The sequence below is a fragment of the Gekko japonicus genome, unplaced genomic scaffold (genome assembly GCF_001447785.1).
Source record: "Gekko japonicus isolate JY-2015 unplaced genomic scaffold, Gekko_japonicus_V1.1 scaffold986, whole genome shotgun sequence".
NCBI lineage: Eukaryota > Metazoa > Chordata > Lepidosauria > Squamata > Gekkonidae > Gekko > Gekko japonicus.
The window spans coordinates 630559-652353 of record NW_015164700.1 but is presented as its reverse complement, the minus strand read 5'-3'; the positions used below and the strand labels follow the sequence as shown (position 1 = coordinate 652353).

At 43.6% G+C, this 21795-nt stretch overlaps 1 protein-coding gene across 1 annotated transcript in view; it reads right to left on the bottom strand.

Annotated features, from left to right (window-relative positions):
* Positions 1–21795, bottom strand: part of ESYT3 (extended synaptotagmin-like protein 3) — a 62574-nt gene that overhangs the window by 22275 nt on the left and 18504 nt on the right. The window contains exons 5-13 of the mRNA XM_015409503.1: positions 13409–13475; positions 13206–13295; positions 9303–9358; positions 7764–7884; positions 6731–6904; positions 5484–5566; positions 4192–4240; positions 1411–1500; positions 922–984 (exon numbers count right to left, since the gene is read on the bottom strand). Coding sequence (XP_015264989.1) covers positions 922–984; positions 1411–1500; positions 4192–4240; positions 5484–5566; positions 6731–6904; positions 7764–7884; positions 9303–9358; positions 13206–13295; positions 13409–13475 — 793 coding nt within the window. The remainder of the gene's footprint in view (positions 1–921; positions 985–1410; positions 1501–4191; positions 4241–5483; positions 5567–6730; positions 6905–7763; positions 7885–9302; positions 9359–13205; positions 13296–13408; positions 13476–21795) is intronic.

The window sequence follows — 21795 nt, the reverse complement described above, 5'->3', positions numbered from 1 at the left end:
CAGCAGACAGGCACACATATTGTGATCCATTTCGCCCCCACCACTTCCAAGCCATTTAACCCGTCCCTGTCAGCCATTTAACCCTTTCTGGGCAAAGCCACGGCTGGGAGAAAAGGGGATCCGAACTGGATGGTTCAGTTTGGTCATTTTTTGCTCAGTTCGGTTCAGGGTTGAGTTTAGGACTGCCCCAAACGTTGAACCAGAATTCTCTAGTTTGTGCCCATCCCTATTTCCTACCCCATAAGTAGACTGCTTTGTTTATTGAGTTCAATGAATAGCCAATAGCAGCAGAAGCAAATTTTACTGACATCAAGAAGGGTGAGATTTGCAAAGTAAATGATTGCAAGCTATAGGTTAATCCTACATCCAGTAAAGGGAAGGGGGCTTGGCCAGCTAGCTAACCATTCTGATTTTCCCTCTCACAAACAAGCAAACCACTTGAGTACACTCTGCTCAAGATTATTTTTAAAATGCATTCAGAAGAATACTCTCAGAGGGTATGAACATGCAAGTCTTCAGAATATGGCATCCACTAGCCTAGCTATATGATAATATTCCAAGCAATGTTCCCTCTAAGCTGTGGAGTCTTGTGAGCAAAAATTCTACTTTGTGAGCTGCTGGCATTAAAGCTGTGAGCGAGCGATTTGGCTGCTGCATAAATTAGTTTGCTCTGGAGACATCCTTTCGTGAGCTAAGGCAGAAATGTGTGAGCTGGAGGCTAAAAAACTGCAAGCTAGCTCACACCAACTCAGCTTAGAGGGAACACTGATTCCAAGATAAAATTGTGCTTTGCTACTCAGAGGAACACACTTTGCAAGAATGTTCTACCAGCCAGCACCAATGCAATACATGTAAACTCTTCACTGTAACGATTCTATTGTAATGGAAGGTGTATAAGTTCCACGTCTCCAGTTTACTCACAGGAAGATTGAAAGCACAGTCCAAATACACTATGAGAATTGCTGAGGCAAGACCATTTTTGTCCTGAAAAACATTGAACCAAAATTAATATATTGATGTAAGTGGCTTCAGCATCCTTGCATCCCCAACCAGAAAGCACATAAAATGGCTGCTTAGTAGTTCCACTGTTGCCCGTCTATCTGCCACATGGCCAGGCAGGAGACCAACAGGGATGCAAGACTCCAGAGGCCAGGATAATTCACAAAATTTTGACTGCAGGGGACAGCCAGGTAACACACAACTGAATTCCTTCCAAAATTACAAGCAAAACACAGTAATTTCTTAAGTACAGTATTTAGCTATAGAAGTGTTTTAAATGCAACCACACAAATGAATGGTATTTTTAAATGGCAAAGAAGATGCATAAAACAATGATTCATTTTTGTTCTCTATCCTTTGCATCTCCTTTCAGTGACACAGTCAAACTCTGGCCGCCGCGCAAGTACTCACCTCACACAGTTTCTCTTGATCAGTCACCAGAGAAAACCACTCAAGCTTTAAATGCACGTGCCCACTTGCTATCTTGCTCAAGGGGAACCACTTTTAGAAAGAGCAGAAAAGCACAAAAGAATCATAAAACACATACTGGACTCCAAGTGTGCTGTCAGATGTATACAACAAGGAACCCAACCAGCATTTGTTCAGTTTCAGTTTATTTATGAGTAAAGTTGAGAATCAGGGCTCTTTTTGTAGAAAAAGCCCAACAGGAACTCATTAGCATAATAGGCCACACCCAACAGCAAAACTCATTAGCATATTAGGCTACACCCTGACAGCACCGCTTATTAGTACATTAGGCTGCACCCCCATGTTACCAGAAGTGTGGTCATCCAGCCACACCCACCTTTCCCTTCTTATTCTGTTTACCTTGTTTGTTGTCCAAACCCAGGGCTTTTTTTGTAGTAGGAACTCCTTTGCATGTTAGGCCACACACCCCTAATGTAGCCAATCCTAATGAGTTTCTGCTTTTGGGTGTGGCCTATTATGCTAATGAGTTCCTGCTGGGCGTGGCCAACTCAGGAGCCAGCTGGAACTCCGTTCCTGTGTGTTCCTGCCCAAAAATAGCCCTTGTTGAGACAACCTTAAAAGTTGATGTATTTAAAATAAGCATCATGTTCATGTTTCTTTTTAAGAAACCTATGCCTTTCTCAGTTGCACCCATGTCTAAATAGGATGCATGCAGCTATTTGTATTTACACTGCTGACTAGTTTAAACACAAACCAGCTTGTGCATAAGGAATCTTGGGCGGGGGTATTTATTTTATTATTTTAAAACCCATTTATTTATTTTATTATTTATTTACTTCATTTATGCCTCCGTTTGCTCCCCAGTGGGGACCCAAAGCAACTCGCATCATTCTTCTCTCCTCCATTTTATCCTCACAACCACCAGGGGTCATTTCCGGTGATGTCAGGGTGTGTGGCATATGCAAACAAGTTATGCTAATAAGGTATGCTAATGAGCTCCTGCACCTCTTTTTCTACAAAATGACCCCTGACAACAACCCTGTGAGGTAGGTTAGGCAGAGAGTGTGTGACTGGCCCAAGGTCATCCAGCAAGCTTCCATGGCAGAGTAGAGATTTGAACCTGGGGTCTCCCAGATCCGAGTCTGGCACTCTAGCCACTCCCCCACGCTGCTTCTCAGTCTGAAGGAGTCTTGTAATGGCTTAGCAGCGTGCAGCTGACATCCAAAAAGCACTCTGAGACCACTTCAGAGGAGAAGTTGCCACTTGCATGGTGAGGGACTTTCAGAGGCATCCTCTTGTGAAGCAGGAAACCCTGGGGCCAAAAAGGAACCTGCTGAAGCCCTGATGTGCATGCAGAGAGGTTAAGAGTCTGTGCCTGAGGATCTTAGGGTACTCAGTCGATACAGCTCTCTTCCAAGCTTTGTATATTGTTATTTGTATATCATTTTCATGTTCACTGGTTTTATTGGCTTGTTTTGTTTTTATTTGTTTTGGTTGCGAGCCACCTCAGGAAGGTTCCAGAGAAGCAAACAAATTCTCTTAAATAGTCTTGTGTTCCCTCCCTGTAACCATTCTCACGTATGTGCACGTCTCTATATGTAACACTAGTAGGATTTTTAACTCTTTCACAAATCAATCTTTGGCTAGCTCAACACAAGGTTCACACATTTTAGAACTGCTGCCCATGTTACAAGTGTGAACAGCCAACAAGAAAATGCAGGAGGGGTAAAACTGCTCCAGTTGGCCCCAACCATGCCTCTGTACATCCACAACACGTTCTCATAGACTTTTGCAGAAGATATGTCAAATGTGACTACGAAAACATTTGGCATAGTAATGCAATTCTGCATCCTCCCCATATATATATTTTGATTGCGCAACAGATGGACCATTAGAAGTCACTTCTTTTCCTGGAAGAGGGAAGACAATATAGTTTCTGCACAAATAAACAGTCCCAACTCAACATGTATAGGGCACGGTTCTTCTATAAATAAAGATATGTCAAATGTGACTACGAAAACATTTGGCATAGTAATGCAATTCTGCATCCTCCCCATATATATATTTTGATTGCGCAACAGATGGACCATTAGAAGTCACTTCTTTTCCTGGAAGAGGGAAGACAATATAGTTTCTGCACAAATAAACAGTCCTAACTCAACATGTATAGGGCACAGTTCTTCTATAAATAATGAACAGAAACGGCGCCCTTTGCTGTCCTTCTTGAGCTTTTCTTTTGCCTCCTACTTTTACTCATCAGAAAAATGTATTCCAGTCTCAATCCCCTCAGTATCATAAATCTCGAGTTCATTTATTGTTCTTCCTTTAATTGGCACATTTTTATTAACAATCTGATATTAGTCTCAGTTCTTTCATTTTAAATCTCATATTGCAGAATTCCCTTTCACTTGATTCATGTGTGGATGGGTTTTGTGTACACACACACACTCTTGCCATCTTCTGTCCCATGGATCTAATGCTTATGACAATATTCACCACACTAAAATTAGTAGCCTTTAAAGTGCTCCAAAGCTCTCGGTAGCTTTCAAAATGTTTATCGATAATCCTGTGCAAATGACTTTCCGAGACAGCCAAGGGAACTCAAATGATTTAAATGAAGCTCTATCTCTAGAGATAATTCCGGTTTTCATAAGAATACATTTTGATCTTCCAAAAAGCTAACATTCTTGAAAAACAGTTTTCACATGCTTTTTATCAACATTGTAAAACATGTAGGAAAAGTCAGATTTTAACAAGCTTTACCTCGTCAACCACTTTGTCTTTCATCACATCTGAAAGGTTTATGAGCAAGCTGTAAAAATATAGAACAACACTCAGACATAAAATCAGCTTTTTAAAGAGAATACTGTATTAGATTCATGATTACCATATTTTATACAACAGATAAAAGTGCTATTTCATTACTTCAGCTTTATATCAACTGTGTTTTTTTGAGGGCTTGGACAGGTCCACAAAAGAATCTTCTGTGTAATAAAATATGCCCTGACCTGGATAGCCCAGGCTAGCCCGATTTCAACAGATCTTGGAAGCTAAGCAGGGTTGACCCTGCCTAGTATTTGGATGGCAGCCCATCAAGGAATTCCAGGGTTGCTACACAGAGGCAGGCCATGGCAAACCACCTCTGAATGTCTCTTGCCTTGAAAACTCTATGGGGGTCACCATAAATAATCAGCTGAAACTTAATGGCAGTTTCCACCACCAATAAAATACAGAGGCATACAAAACAGAGATGCACAAAATAAACCCCTTTAGTTCCTTGGAATGCACCGTTACTTGTCCTGGAGGCCAGGGTACTTGGTAGGGAGGGCGGGGTATAAATGGAATAAAATAAATACATGAATTCTCAAACTTTGCATTTTTTAGATTAGGTTAAAGAACAATAAGGGTAAGACTGGAAAGACCCACTTCCATTGGAAATGTGTAGATTCCAGTACACCAGCCAACTGTTTTGAGACATTAGCTCAACCCTCCAGGGAAACCCATATTTCAAGCAGAATTTTGCTTTGTTTAAAGTGCCATAAGGCTCCCAGCACAAGAGACTATTCTTCATTCTGTCGAAAGTCCTGTTACAATTGGTTCAAAAGAGGAGGCGGAGCTTGTTTTTGTATATTTTGTTTAGAATATTTCATGATCCCCTTCATTGGTATGGCACAAAACGTGGGTGAGGTAAGTGACGTTGCTTCCGCTTGCCTCGCAAGACTCTGGAGCTAGCTTAATCACTCCATTTCTATGGAAGTCACATCACTGGCATACTTGTGTATAGCACTAATCCCGGGGGGAATGTTACATGTGCAATTACCATTTTAGTCATGCATCTGATATCCCAATCTAGATAGTATAAAGAGGGAGCACCCTCATTAGACCCTGCTCTACCATTTCTGAACGCATGTGAGGAATTGTATTTCTGAAAGTTTCCTCACAACAAAACTTTCCACCTAAAAAAACGAGCACAGCTGCAAAATTCCCCCTCCTTCAAATGCTGGCTCCATTTAGCAGCAAATGCAGATGAAGAAGAGGACATTTATATCCATTACCTGCCCAGGAAGTCATCTTTATCTGGGTCTTCATCATACAAGTCTACCTCCAGATCCTGACCAGGCACTTCATGGACAACAAACTGCAGGGGAAAGACAAACTATTTAAAAGACAAAATCAGCACAGACATACTGTTCACAAAATATCATCGTACAGAGCAAACTGTAAACATACAGCTTTCTTGCTCCTCTAAATTGACCGTTTTCTCAAAAATGGCACTTTTCTGTTGGCTGAATATAATCCTGCAGATGCAGGAACAGCAGGAGTTTCTTTGTGGCCTTTCATTCCCTCTTCCCACCCCTGTTGATCAGAAAACTGTAAACGTGCAAGACAATTACTGGTTTTCCATTCCACAGACTACCGCACGACTAACTTTCCCTCTAAATCATGGTTGTTGGGAAGGCAAAATGACTGTGAATAGTGAAACATGTTACATGGGATAGATTTTTTTTTAAAAAAACTTAAAGCTTTATTTTTTTCTGATTTCCAGAAATGATAATATATAATGTCTTGGTTGTCTGTCTGCATGTTATCTCCAGAGTCACAATACTTTTCATTTTCCACTTTGGAAGCTAAGGGTATTCCTATAATTCGTTTATCAGTTGGAGGCTGCAAGACCCACTAAAACCTTGCTCTGAGGAACATCTATGCTGCCTCAAGTAGGGCAATATGATAGAGATGGAAAGCACAAACAAACAGGGAGAATAAACATTATTTTGATCAGTGACATGGGATATATTGTTCTAGTAAAGGTAAAGGTTCCCTTGCTCGAAAGCCAGTCGAGTCCGACTCTAGGGTTGCGGTGCTCATCTCCGTTTCAAAGCTTAAGAGCCAGCGCTGTCCGAAGACGTTTCTGTGGTCACGTGGCCGGCATGACTAAACATCAAGGTGCATGGAACGCTGTTACCTTCCCACCGAAGTGGTCCCTATTTATCTACTTGCAATTTCTTGCTTTCGAACTGCTAGGTTGGCAGGAGCTGGAACTAGAGACGGGAGCTCACTCCGTCATGTGGCAACCCGGGTCTCGAACTGCTGAACTACTGACCTTCCACAGCCTGCAGCTCAGCATCTTAACCACTTGAGCCGCCGCAAGTGATTCAATTATATTTATGCTATACAAAAGGGACTTTGTTTCTGACATGGGATATTTTAAAAACAAGCTAAACTTTAAATACAGTCTCTTCTCCTTAAGCAAAACTATCAAGCTTCCTTCTTGTAGCTAAATAAGTTATTAAGTAGGCACCACCTCAAAGGTTTCATTCCAGACAGGATTCAGGTTTCTTTGAATGGTCTTGCTTCGGAACTGCATCAAGCCAACCCGAAGAAGGGCGTAAGGGTCCGACTTTCCCCGGATTGCCCCAAGAAAGTGATCTTTCTGAACAAGTTTCTCAGCCAGCAACAGGTGCACTCTTACTACTCCCTTTAAAAAGAAACACCCACACAAACAAAACACAAGTGTCACTTGAAAATGTTCACCAAGGCGTATAATTTAAATACTGTGACTATGAAAGCAAATACAGCAGGTACTATCTATCATTACAGAAGCAGTTTAATGAAAGGTATACAAAGTTGTTAATAAGAATCCATCAAAGGGTTCTATATTTATTTCATACCCAAGCACCAAGATTGCTATGTACTATTAATTCAGCCAAAACACACATTCATTGTCAGTGAATATATTCTGCACCTTAAAACTAAGGATGCACATTTCTGTTTAATATATAACAAATGCCAAAGATTAATCAAATAATAGGTGAACACACACCTAATACATCATCATAATTTCAAATGCAGTTTCTGGATTCCCATACAGCACATCAACTGATGCCAGTGTTCAATGTTCTTAGAGCGCCGCAAAGCTGCTAATCTTATCATATTTATTATCTCCCATATCTTTAACAACCATTCTTCCTTAGTAGGCAAAAAATGTCGCAACACATTTCCATATTCTACAGTAAAAACAAACTTAAAAAATGGACCTATGTTTATCCCCCCCTCTGCAAAGAAACTTGTTCAAGATCTAATTTCTGCTGCCAAGTCCCATAAGATCTTGAGTGGGTGGGAAGGAGAGAAAACAAGCAACCCCCCACAGTATTCATCACACAGTTCAGAGCTCAGCCTCTACTGCACTGGGCCATATTGTGGCATATTCTGAGCCAGCTGGTCCATCTCCTGGCCTTAATAAAACACAATTCAACATGTAAGATGGGAAAGGGCAAACAAATCTCTTTCCTTCCTCACACCTTCAGCTCAGTGACCGGTTCTAAGACAATACTTACATATGGAATAGGAAACCGCAAGCAAGCCACATTAATATTCTTTTTCAGTGGGATAGTGATTCTGTTCGGCAACACCAACCGGGAAGCTATGAGATCTTGGATTAAGGAATCAGATAGTACACTGAAAGGAGAAAATATTTAATGTTTTAATTTCTGAAAAATCCTCGTGGCACACAAAAAATCCACGTATAATGGCCCATCATGCCCAAAGCCATGGCCATGAGAACACAGGTTATAAAGACAGGCAATTGGTGGAATCGTGGTTGGTCAGCCATCAAGATCCTAACACATGACTATGGGCGCATGTGCACTGATCCAGTCTGACCAAGTTAAAATGTTAAAACAGCAAACTTCTCATTCAGCTTGTATTGCAATGCGTTTCACAGCTAAATATGATAATGCATATGGTTTTCACATTCAGATCACTCAGAAACCCTCAAGATTTTATTCCTTTTCAAGAAGCGAACTACAGAACAAGTCAAACAGAAATGCTTTTTGTTCAGCCATCCAAAAATGACTGGGGAGGCCATTCACACCCACGACACAAATAAACATTTTTGCAAAAAAGAAAATTTAATTGAGTTCACTTTACCATGCAAGTACATTTTTACTGTGTTTAAGTGTGACATCACATAGGATACTTGGCCATCATGGCAAAATCAACCAAAAGCTTTTTTGACAAAGGGCTAAGCAGCTGAATGTCCACAGAGCAAAATAAAAGAGCAAGTTAATATTGTTCCACAATCACAACAGTGACTGCCATGATGCTCTGTAATGTGTAATGGACTGGCTCACTATATGTATCGTGCATACAAACTTTGTGGAGTTTTCATAAGATCACTAGCAGCTGAGATATCTGTCTGTTTGGTTGTAGTGGTTAGAGTGAGATACAATGGAGAAGAGAAGAATGAAACTCATTTTGGATTGTCATTGGGGAGAAAAGGCAGGGTATGAACAAACAAAGGGGGTAGGCTTGCCAAGTTCCCCCCCGGGGGGGAACCCCCGGCCCAGAGGCCCATTCCCCGCCTCTATGGTTTTCCCTCTGATGGTCGTGGCCCCGCCCCCAGCATGCCTGCGTCACTTCCGGGTGATGTGGATGCGGCGCGCGCTCCAGCTGCAAGCCGGGAGTCCCCCACTGTGGCTCAATTCCCACTTGGCAACCCTAAAAGGGGGCAATCCATTTCCTGTAACCACCACTGTAGAACAGCAGCCATGCAAGCCCTTTTCAGGCATTATGAGCACACATATGGGGAAAACGTGCTACGCATGATACTCCCAATGCACACAATCACAATTTTATCTATAAGGAGTGGCACACATATTTTCAGCCTTGGTACACATGTAACACAACCCCGGAAAAATCAGTGTTCTGGTACGCATGTTCCCAAATGGGAAAATATATGTGTGCAGACAAAATGACAAACATGTGTATTGGGAGGGTCACATGCAGAAAGCAACCTCCATTTGGAGACTATCAAGTGGGCCAGTGCCAATATAGCACCAATATCTTTAAGACGACAGAAGGATGCAAACACTTACCTAATGCCTGGAGCATCTAACAGGTTTGTCAGTCCTGCCCAGTTGATTTCCAAATACTTATATAGAGAATTTAAAAAAAGAAGACATTTAATTACCAAGATACGACGATGAAAAAGTAGAATGGACAAAAAGCACCACTAAAAATAACAGCTAACATGATTCTTCAACCATTTTAAATATGCCAATCAACATCGTTTTAATTGATCTCTAATGTGCGTAGCCTTTTAGTTTGGCATGAGGTTTGCTACAGTCATTCTAAATGAACTCAAATTATTCACAGCCACTGAGCCCTTGAGGAGTCATGCAGTCATTTCCAACTCATGCCCCTTAGGAATGCATGGCATCGACCATCATGAATTCCATAAGTAAGACTTAACTAGACACAACAGGGCAACCTCAGGACAACACTTTGCTTAGACAGCCCGTATCACAAGGAGATAATTAAATAAAGCCTCTCTGTGTTGCCTTTCCTAGACCTTGTCATGACCATCCAGTTTCTAACTACAGATTCGTCGTTCAAGGGCACATCTATTTTGCTTGTGGCCACTTTCTAATGTAAGCGGATGTCTGCCAAATATGCCTAAGTAATTAAACAATTTTAGAACTCATCTTACTCATTTTAGAGATGACACTACAGTTAATTTGACAGTTGTGTACTGTAAAATAGGCCAAAGGGGAATAACATGAGGCTACAGGAGGACCCCAACGAAGGATAATATGGGCCTGAGAAGCCACCTTCACGGGAATTTCTCCGGAAATATGCAAAATAAGAAAAATCCTAAATCAAAAGCTCTTCAGGACCTCTCAGAAATGAGAGATCCCCCCCATCTTAGTAGCAATTACTGTTTTAATAAAAAGGTAAAGGTTCCCTTGCTCGAAAGCCAGTCGAATCCGATTCTAGGGTTGCGGTGCTCATCTCCGTTTCAAAGCCGAAGAGCCAGTGCTGTTCGAAGACATTTCCATGGTCATGTGGCTGGCATGACTAAACACCAAGGCGCACGGAACGGTGTTACCTTCCCACTGAAGTGGTCCCTATTTATCTACTGGCAATTTCTTGGTTTCGAACTGCTAGGTTGAGCCACCGCAGCTCCTACTGTTTTAATAACTACTCCCCTTTTCAGAATGCAGCAGGCAATATATACACATTTGGAAAGACATCTGAATATCTCCATTACCTTGTGCCCCTTTTATCATGTTATTAATTACAAGTACACATCACTCAGCCAGTGGCTCCTGGCTACATGTCATGTACAAGAGGTTGTAGTTTTTTCCCCCATGGCAGCATCATGCTACATAGCAATCAATTTACAGAGCTGCCATACTTGAAAATACCCACTTGCTTAGTCACTGTAGTGAGTAAGAATCATATCCAGCTGAGCAGGCAAGGGAATTTTTGGAAATGGGAACAGAGACAGTTGTTTTTATTGCCAAGCCATCCATAGGCTATTAGTGTGCCACAAATGACTAGCTCTGGTATGTGGGGACAGATTGCTTCCTTCCTAATATTGTTATGGGCTAGCTATCTTCTTATTGGAAAGAAGGATTGTAGCTTTTCTAATTTATGGTACATACACCATAGCTTTGACTACTAAGTTACTAGGGATAAGCACATACCAAATTACGAACTGAATTTCGCAACGAACTGGGCCAGTTTGTGTGTTCGCAAACTGCAATTCATGCAATCACGCTGTTCGCAAATCACCATGGTTGTAGTGGTGGTTCATTCAGTTCATGAGCCAGACATGCTGGTGCCCAAGGCAATTACCAAGCCTTGGTACATATTATGTCATAAAATGGTCAGGAACCCTTTAAAAGCCCTGCCACCACACAATGAGAGTGAGCTCAGAAGGCATTTAAATGCACCACTGCAGCATCAAGACTCATGCAAGTGAACTCAGAAGGCAGTTCAGTTGCGAGAACTGCTGCAGCTTCCACAGGGGGGAGTGAAATGCATTGCTGAAATGGCTTGCATCTATTAGATGCATCTATTACTGATGCCTTTTGGTTCCCCCCCCCCTTCCCATGAAGCTACATGGTAAATGGAAAAGTTCACAGAGGTTCGTGAACCATGGTTTGTGAGACCCCACAAATCACCACAAACCACCATTTTCCAGGTTCATGCCCATCCCTAATGGTTACAATAATTACTTATCTATGGGGCTAGTCTTGTTGGTCAACTGTGAGAAGGATGAGTGGGGCAAGGGGGGTAGCTTGGAAGGAGCAGGAAACTCTTGACCTCCTTGCATTTTGAAGGGAAGAGAGAATCCAGCAAGCCCTGTGATCCTCTCATAGGAATTATAACCATTCTAAGAAGATTTCAGAGGAGATGTCCAGGCGTGGCCATAAGTGGACACCTGAGGAATGCCACACAAAAACAAAAACTTTGTGGCTTGAGTACAAGCGAGTGGTAGCTCATAATTCATGGTCTGGTAGATGTCAGGACCCACAGCAAAACAACAAAGTACACGCTTCCAAGAAGGTTTTACCTTTATTGAAAAGCCATAGATGCAATAACATGAACACTGTTAGGAATGGCGGGCAACCTATGTGCATAATAGGATATAGGGCATTCGTATGCGCCCCCCTTTAGCAATATCCAATTAGATGGGCTCCCACGCGCGGGAAACAGGAATAGCCTCTAACGGTAGCCAAGCTGGGAACCAGAACGATCCCACGGAAGGTAGACACTACACTCCTCCAGTACTTCTTTACAGATAAGCGGTGCAGCTGGGAAGCAATTAAGCGCATGGGAAAGAATGCATAACAATCAGAACTTCTCTCCCTCTCCATGGCAGCTTAGCTGACAGTAATTCACCCGCCACATCTCCTTATTATAGGGAGTTACTCAGCATCCTGAAAGGAGATGCTAGCGTGAAGCCCAGGAGATTGCCATCCAGCATCACTTTCGAAGATGATAAGCCAGCTTCTTCTGTTCATCACGAGGTGTTTTCTCAAGAATTGTTTTGTGATGAGGCTCTAACAACAATGACCTTGAAGGACATCTGCCCAAATATTCCTCTTTGACTATCAGAGAAGCCACTGTTAGCCCTATGGCAAAGTGCTTTGGGAGTTCTGTGAAGCAATCCTGATTGGCCGTGCAGACAGTCCTATGGGAGAGCAGATTGAGGAGGAGGCTGCCTGAAGAGTGTAAACGACACAGGGGAATATACCGGGAGATGTGTTTTGATAAGTAAGAGGGCTGTGGGCTGTAAAGGGCTTTAAAGGTAATAGCCAACACTTTGAATTGGGCCTGGAAGCAAACAGGTAGCCAGTACATTTGATGCAGCACTGGCATTATATGTCCCAAACAGCTGACTACAGGTCTGCTGTTGCATTCTACACCAACTGGAGCATCTTCAAAGGCAGGCCCACACACAACACATAACTGTAGTCCAATCTGGAGGTTATGGGAGCATGGATCACCATAGCCAGGTTGGCAGGATCCACATAAGGGGCCAGCTTACAAGTAAGGTGTTGTTGAAAGAAAGTTCCCCGTAGCAACAGCAATTGCCTGCTTATCCATTAGCAAGGCTAGATGCAGGAGCACCCCTAAGCTCCAACTGGATCTAACCCAATCTAAGTCTGATAAATCAACAATGGCCAAGCAAGGAAGGACAGCATTCAAAATTCTATTATGAAAGATATTGCTAAGAAGAAAAACTGCAATATGGGGAGGCTGGCAGTTTAAATCTCATCTCAGTCACACGTGTACTAATGAGCTTTAGGAAAACCACTCTCTCTCAGCCTCCGTTCCACACATGGAATAATACTGGCCTGCCTTGCGGGGTACTTTGAAGGCTAAAACTGCAATACAAATGTTAAAATAATACAGACAATAAAACTGATTGAGCATAAGCAAGAACATGGGCTCTAGTTCCAGACTAGAATCCACACCAGACTTACCGGTTTCTGGATGAAAAATATGGTTACAGCTCCAAAGAAAGGCACATCAGACATAAGGGGCTCAAGTATCAGCCGTAACGTTCCATACAGCTGCAAACAAAGCAAGTAAAAATAAGGCATTTGAGTTCATTGCTCAGTAGGAAAAAAGTATGTGTAAAGTGGCTGAAAATGTTCGATGATTGGAAATTGTATTACATACTCACCTGTAGTCCTTTTACTCCTACTTTGAACTTTGACACTTCCATGTTAATTTCACAGTCTCCTGTGTAACTGAAAGAGAGTTTCGGGAGTTTAGCATGTTACAGAGGGGGGGAAAGATACCAAATGTTTAGGATTGTTTAGGGCCCTTCTTTGCGGACCCAGGTGAAGGTGAAGGCAATGGTGAGGAAAGAAGCCAGAACACATAAACCAGGTTTGGAAAGAATTGGCCATGGCTTTATTTACATCTTAATGGATGCATCGACGAGGCCTGAGGAAGAACTTAGAAAATACAGAAGATCTGACAAGCCATCACCACTGGATATGTACGCTATGGGAGTACCATCTGGAATTGTGGTGATACCATCTTGGATCTAGGATACTAGTAATTGGATAGAGTACTGTGCTTTTAGTATTGATGTTTTTATATGTTCTTATTTATGGCAAGGCTAATGACCTGCCTCTGTTAGCCACCCTGAGCCAGCTGGGGAGGGTGGGATACAAATGTAATAAATAAATAAATAAATATTGAATACAACAGCAGGAGAACTGGCACAGCATGGGGACAGATCATGCATCGGGTGACCCGCCTGCCACCAAATGAACCCAACTTCCCCAACCCATGGAAAAACCATGGAATAGCAACCCTGGGAACCACATGGGTGCCCGACCACTGAATGTTCCCCTTGGCCCCTGGTGGTGGGAGCCAGCAGCCAACCCCTGAGCTGGGCATGCAGCTAATTGCCTCTACCCTGAAGACCCCTTTTGGGAATCCCCAATGGGGGGGGAGCAGGCGTGCAGGCACAGCCTTCCCCCACAAAGGATCCGTTCCAATGCCCAAAACTTCCCAGAGCCATGATCAATGTGTAACAAAACACAAAACTGAAGGGCAATCAGTAACAAACTCCAAATAAAGGGAGGGTGAGTGGGAGAGCCCAAAGAAGTTAGGAAGTTGCTCACAGCGGCGGCCCAGTTATATGGGTGCAGAATGGTCCTAGCAAAGGCACACCACCAGAATGGTCCTAGCAAAGGCACGCCGAGGATCACACCCCCAACCAGGATCACACCCCCAACCAGTCCTAGCAAAGGCACACCACCATGATCACCCAAGGATCATGCTCCCAACGAGGCCAGCCCCATGGCCAGGACTGGCTGAACCAAGGCCACTGTGGGGTCAAGCCCTCCCCCCAGTGACGTAAAGCTGGCCATTCCTGCCGATATGCCTTCCCTTATCCCGCTCCCTGTCCCTCAAGCCACAAATGCAGGCTTTGGTTAGTTAGGCTGATGCAGCTGTCCAAAGGGGCTTGTTTTAGCTACAACCTAATTTGTACAAATAACCCAGTCAAGAAGAAAACCAACTGCAAGCTTTTCCTTTGAATTAAGTCTGTAAACGTTTTAAGGAAATTCCTTTTATAACATACTCACCCCTTCGTTTTGGGAAGGAGTCAACTATTCTCAAAACAGTTTGCTTTCCTACCACTCATAAATCTTGTTTCTTTTACCATGTGGTAGTAGGCTGCTTAAATGCAGAGACCTTTCTTTGTATAAAATGTATTTGTATACAGTTTTCTGAGTTTTTTAAAATGTCATAATTTAATTTATTATATTTTGCATTCAACTCTGGAAAATTCTATAATTCAGTTAAATATAAGAATTAACAAAAAGATGTTTTTAAACCCAGAGACTTTGTTTGTTCTAACATTAAAGGTAAAGGTAAAGGTTCCCTTGCTCGAAAGCCAGTCGAATCCGACTCTAGTGTTGCGGTGCTCATCTCTGTTTCAAAGCTGAAGAGCCAGCGCTGTCCGAAGACATTTCCGTGGTCATGTGGCCGGCATGACTAAACACCAAGGCGCACGGAACGCTGTTACCTTCCCACCGAAGTGGTACCTATTTATCTACTTGCAATTTCTTGCTTTCGAACTGCTAGGGTGGCAGGAGCTGGAACTAGAGATGGGAGCTCATGCCGTCATGCGGCACCCGGATCTCGAACTGCTGAACTACTGACCTTCCTCAGCCTGCAGTTCAGTGTCTTAACCACTTGAGCCTCCGCAGCTCCTGTTCTAACATTAAAGGCAAACAAATCTGCACGCAAGTTATCATAAATAAAAGTCTTAATTAGTTTAATTTACTTGACATGGTTAGGAGCTATGGCCAGATTAATTATAATTATATATGATCTCTAATTATATGTGATCTCTTACTCACACACCCTACCACCCTTCACAACCTCTGTCACACAGGCTCCGGGATACAGGTGGGTCAGGGAGTCACAATTCACCACCTGGTCTTGTCTCTTAAAAGATACAGAGCGCCATGACCTTTTCACACACCAGCTCCCCACTCTCAGTCACAGAGATTCCACCAGGTAGGACAGACAGCCCAGTCCCCTTTTTCAACCACCCCTCACTCAGACACTGCAGAGAGCTATGGCAATTGGGACTCAAACACTACTTGAACCACACTCCGCCAACATATCCTAACACACTGAAATGGTACCTATTTATCTACTTGCAATTTCTTGCTTTCGAACTGCTAGGTTGGCAGGAGCTGGACCTAGAGATGGGAGCTCATGCCGTCATGCGGCACCCGGATCTCGAACTGCTGAACTACTAACCTTCCACAGCCTGCAGTTCAGTGTCTTAACCACTTGAGCCACCGCAGCTCCTGTTCTAACATTAAAGGCAAACAAATCTGCATGCAAGTTATCATAAATAAAAGTCTTAATTAGTTTAATTTACTTTACATTGACATGGTTAGGAGCTATGGCCAGATTAATTATAATTATATATGATCTCTAATTATATGTGATCTCTTACTCACACACCCTACCACCCTTCACAACCTCTGTCACACAGGCTCCGGGATACAGGTGGGTCAGGGAGTCACAATTCACCACCTGGTCTTGTCTCTTAAAAGATACAGAGCGCCATGACCTTTTCACACGCCAGCTCCCCACTCTCAGTCACGGAGACTCCACCAGGTAGGACAGCCCAGTCCCCTTTTTCAACCACCCCTCACTCAGACACTGCAGAGAGCTATGGCAATTGGGACTCAAACTCTACTTGAACCTCACTCCGCCAACATATCCTAACACATATATAAGCTGAGATCTTGCACATGTGTTTCTTCCCCTCAGATGAGACTCATTCAGTCATCAGGCTTAACCATAAACAAGGAATCAACTTTTATTGAGGGTTACAAACACTGGAGTGATTTATGAGAGAAAATGTACAAAATTATGAGGCAAAAGACATCTGTACAATGTTTACACACTTATGTTCATAACGTGGGAGGGTGTCATTGTGAAGCACCTACAGGTTCTCGAAAACATATCAGGCTGTCAGACTACACGGGAGGAGTTAAGACACATCATAATTCTGGTGTTAATTTGGCAGGTCGCACCACCACTGCATTTTCAGCACTTTCTTCACAACTGTGGGAAGGACCCAAAGATCATTCAACAGTGCCATCCTAAGCAGAATTACACCCTTCTAAAGCCACGGAAGTCAATGAGCTAAGAAGGGTGTAACTCTGTTTGAGATAGCAACTGTAAGTAACCCTTCTGAACTGATGAGTAGATACCCAAACACAAGCAACCTGTAATACACACCAAGATAAACTCAGTTGAACAGAAGCTCATATGTCACACGATTCCCAAAACGTTTAAACTAAACTTGCATTTCCTGTCCAGTCTCCATCTCTTTACCTGATTCACTTTCCCTGATTCAAGAGGTTCAGTATAGATGTCACATCCTGCTCTATACCAAACTGGTTGTTTGAGACTGTGTGACAGCATGCTTATTCAACTCCTACAAATGCTTGGATTCCCTAGTATGCAAGGAGCCTGTTTCAAGCATGCCAGTGATGTTGTGAAAGGCAACAAAGGTTCAACACCTAGTACCCAACACCACACGTACTGCCTGATCCAGTCACTAAAGCATATCTGCACTTTCAGACATTTTACTCTGGTTCCTCAGTGTAATGTATCCAGTCCAGACTCCAGAGACAAATGTCGAGCTTCACTCCAAGAGACAATGGACTATGCAGATCCTAGCCTGCTCCAATCAGGGGGCTAGGTTCCCGGCCGAGAGCCTATGGGACTCTCGGCCACTGTAAATAACCTATAGGGAAGTAGGGGTGTGTTTTGGGTGGCGGTTTCTCAGGGGATATAAGCCGGCCTGCAAGCCGGCCAAAGTTGTCTTGTTCCGGATAGAATAAAGTACGCTTTGCTGAAATCACTCTCCGTTTGCTTACTTTTCACTCAGAAACATAAAATTTATATGCAATGTGTAATTTCCCCCCAATAAAATATATATGCATCTACAACAAAAATCAGAAACAGGCAGGGATCAGGGAAGGAGGGTGTTTAGGGTTGTCCCACAACCTGTATATTTGGTATTCTGCCTCCCCCACTCTAATGTGCAAGGCAACTACACTCTCCCTTCATTGCTTGTATACAGAGAACTCCATGGTGGGGGAGCAACAATAGGCCTTTACTCTATCAAGCACATTCCACTGGATTCATGCAGAAAATAAATAATTAGATAGGCATTGCACTCATTTCAGGAAAGAAGGGAAGAGAGGGAAATGCTAAAAGTAGAAGCTGGAGGTAATACTAAACACAATGAGCTGGAATTTATCTGCTTTTGAATTTTGCACCTCTATATTATTATATTTTCTAGGCCGAGATTGCGGGAACATCAGTTAAGAACTGCCATAATTCATTCACTCTTTAACATAGAATTCGGACATTGTCATTCACAACCTGTTGCCTTCTAATGTTTTCCTTATTATCCTTCCATTTTTTCAGACTTGATTTGTGGCAGCTCCAAGCTGTATGTTTTTCAGGGCTACTCTCCCTTTAATTTTTCCTCCTTTCCTTCTGCATGCAGCTTAAGTAATTAATTTCCATTCTTGCTGGGCCTCTGACATGTATGAATCAACTGGTAATTATCAGTTCCTGTTTTTTTGGGGGGGGGGGGAGGGGGAAGAAGAGGATTAAGGTTTTTTTTTTAATGTTGCCAATGAAATAAATTCTAATTCATGATCATTACAATAACAAGCACTGATTTAACTGCAAAAGCCCCTCCTCTCAGAACAACCAACCATGTGATTCAAGTATGCCAACCCTATAGGAAGGAATTAATTTGTTTTCAGGTTAAGGAACAAAAGGGAAATTGCAGGGGAAAGCAGAACCTTTGCTGACCAGGACTTACATCTCAGAAAAATGTAGCAGTAGGCTCTGGACCGTGGGATGGGCACTGCTTGGCTTTTATGGGGAATATAAGGCTATATTAAGAGCCACATGAAACCAGACTTGCAGGTGGCTGTGAAGAAGAAACTAATAAACAGTGCCCAAAGCATCCTACTGTGGAAGCAGCCAGAATGTCTCATATAAACTACAAACACTTTCTGCAGTTATAAGCAATGCTCCCTCTAAGCTGTGGAGTCTTGTGAGGAAAAATCCTACTTTGTGAGCTATTGGCATTAAAGTTGTGAGCGGGCGATTTGGCGACTGCATCAATTAGTTTGCTCTGGAGCCATCCTTCCTGAGCGAAGACAAAATTGTGCGAGCCAGAGGCTAAAAAACTGTGAGCTAGCTCACACTAACTCAGCTTAGAGGGAACACTGGTTATAAGTCTTGCCAGGGCTTTTTTTGTAGAAAAAGCCCAGCAGGAACTCATTAGCATAATAGGCCACACCCAAGAGCAGAAACTCATTAGCATATCCAACCATACCCCTGAAAGCATAGCTCATTAGCATATTAGGCCACACCCCCACGTTACCAGAAGTATGGTCATTCAGCCACACCCACCTTTTGCTTCTTATTCTGTTTACCTTGTTTGTGGTCAAAACCCACGGCCTTTTTTTATAGCCGGAACTCCTTTGCATGTTAGGCCACACACCCCTAATGTAGCCAATCCTAATGAGTTTCTGCTGTTGGGTGTGGCCTATTATGCAAATGAGTCCCTGCTGGGCGTGGCCAACTTGGGAGCCAGCCGGAACTCCATTCCTGTGCGTTCCTGCCCAAAAATAGCCCTGAGTCTTGCAAAAGCAGCTGTGGATCACTTGCTGGACAAGGGGATAGGAGGAACAATCACGGCAAGCACTGGAGCGAGAAGCAGGAAAGGATTGAAGAAGGACTGGGTACTTTTTCCCAGTCTGGGGAAGATTCTGCTTGCCCCTGGTTTACATGGGGAATTAAAGACTCTGTATCTGCAACCCCATAATCAGATTTAAACAGGGGAAAATCAACATGTTGAAATGGTTCACGTGCCCCCTGATGTTGCAGGAGGTATAAGGGGATCCAAAAGACAAGAGCTATTTAAAATACTCGTTGGCAGTTAATTGATAAGAAAACGGGAAATAAAGCAGAACGTTCCTGCCTTTCATACCACGACTAGATATGACAGAGCAGGTGGCAGCCCTGCAGCTCATCCTCCTTTCTCCCCCCACTGATATTTACAGATCCAAAAACATGCAACATCACTGCACTGCAAGCTTCACTTTCCCTGCAAAATCATAGGATGAAGGATTAGGAAACTCGCAGCACAAGGATGCCCCAGGTTTTGCTTCACTAACTGGAGTGAGGGATGGAAGGAGACTTGGGCTGCTATTTTGGCAGAAGCCATACAGCCTCCACAGTATATACTTCTGCCATGCTAGGATAAATCTCTAAACGTCGTTAGGCACTTAATTGCACAACACTTGGACTGTCATGTGGTTGTGTTTCCAGGTCAGTTAGCTTTCAAAGAAGTTGTTTTAGATGCCTTCTCCCCCCCCTCCAAAAAAAAATCAGGCATGTTCACTCTCCAGTAATTAGCATGGCAGCTATGGTTGCTAACTTTAGGTTGGGGAATTCCAGGAAATTTGGGCATAGGGCCAAGGGAGGTACCTCTGTGGGATATAGTAACATAAGAGTCTACCCTCCAAAGCGGCCATTTTCCTCAGGGGAACTGATTTATGTAGTCTGGAGATCCCCAGGCCCCACCTGGAGACTGGCAACCCTAGCGGCAGCTCTGTTAATGATGGTAGCAAGATCATAAAACACAGCTTTCAGCAGGCTATGAGAGTCAGTGTGTGAGAGAGATGGTCAGCCCCCTAGAGAGGAGGAAGAAGAAGAAGAGATTGGATTTATACCCCGCCCTTCACTTGGAGTCTCTGAGTGGCTTACAAACTCCTTTCCCTTCCCCTCCCCACAACAGACACCCTGTGAGGTGGGTGGGGCTGAGAGAACTCTGACACAAACTGCTCTTTTTCCAGGACAGCTGTGCCAGAGCTTGTGAGTGACCCAAGGTCACACCAGCAGGTGCAAGCGGAGGAGTGGGGAATCAAATCCGGTTCTCCCAGATTAGAGTCCGCACACTTAACCACTACACCAAACTGGCAAACTGGCTGGAAAGATACTGTTGTATCTCTTATCAGAATTGTAGTCACAAAACTGGTGCCTATTATTAGATCTGATTCCTGCTTCTCAGGCAAATTACTTCCTATGTTGCAGCACAGGCTATTACATTTACCATGGCTCATCCATACCTTATAGCCTACCTGTCACAATTAGGAGTCACTTCAAAAGAATTAAAATGGCTTTGATGCTCAAGTAAATGACAGCTCACCCCTGCCTAGGGAAGACTGCAAGGCATACTCAGGAGGCAGGAAGAAGTGTCTTTGCCTGCTCTACCTCTTCCTGTGAAGGTTTCTGGCTCCTCAGCAAACCCGATCATGTTTGCCTCCCCCAAGAGCTGTGATAATCCATCATGCCCTACCCCTCATACTGTATTTATAGTAATAATTAGCTTATCCCTCTGCTTCAAAAGGCAAGGCAACACTTACATCATGTGTACCAAAAAGGCATTTATGAGTAGATGAACTGAAAGCTTGACTGTTTTTCTTCTCTAGCACAGGATCATATTAGCAATAGTTTCAGAGGTCATTTCGGGGGGGATCGCAGTTCCCCCGGGTGAGGTACGGGGGCGGGGCACATGACGGAGCCCCGCCCCCTGCTTCCGGCCGCCCCGCTTCCAGCCCTCATTCAGCCAGGAGGAGGCAAGAGAAGACGGAGGGTAAGTTGCTTCCTCCCTGCCTCTCCCCACCTCTACCTGCCTGGGGCTAGGGAGGGCCTTCGCGGGGCTTCCTTGCACTCCCGCCGGCCTTGCAGGTCCACCGCCGGGCTGCAAGACCGGCGGCGGCGGCCGGGACCGTTGGGGGTGGTGTGTGTGGCCTTATGACACACTTCCGGTGATGTCAGGGGGTGTGGCCTTATGACACATTTCCGGTGATGTCAGGGTGTGTGGCATAAGCTAATGAGTTATGCTAATGAGTTCCCCTAGCTCTTTTTCTACGAAACAACCCCTGAATAGTTTAGACAAGAAAGGGGACCCGCGATACTCAC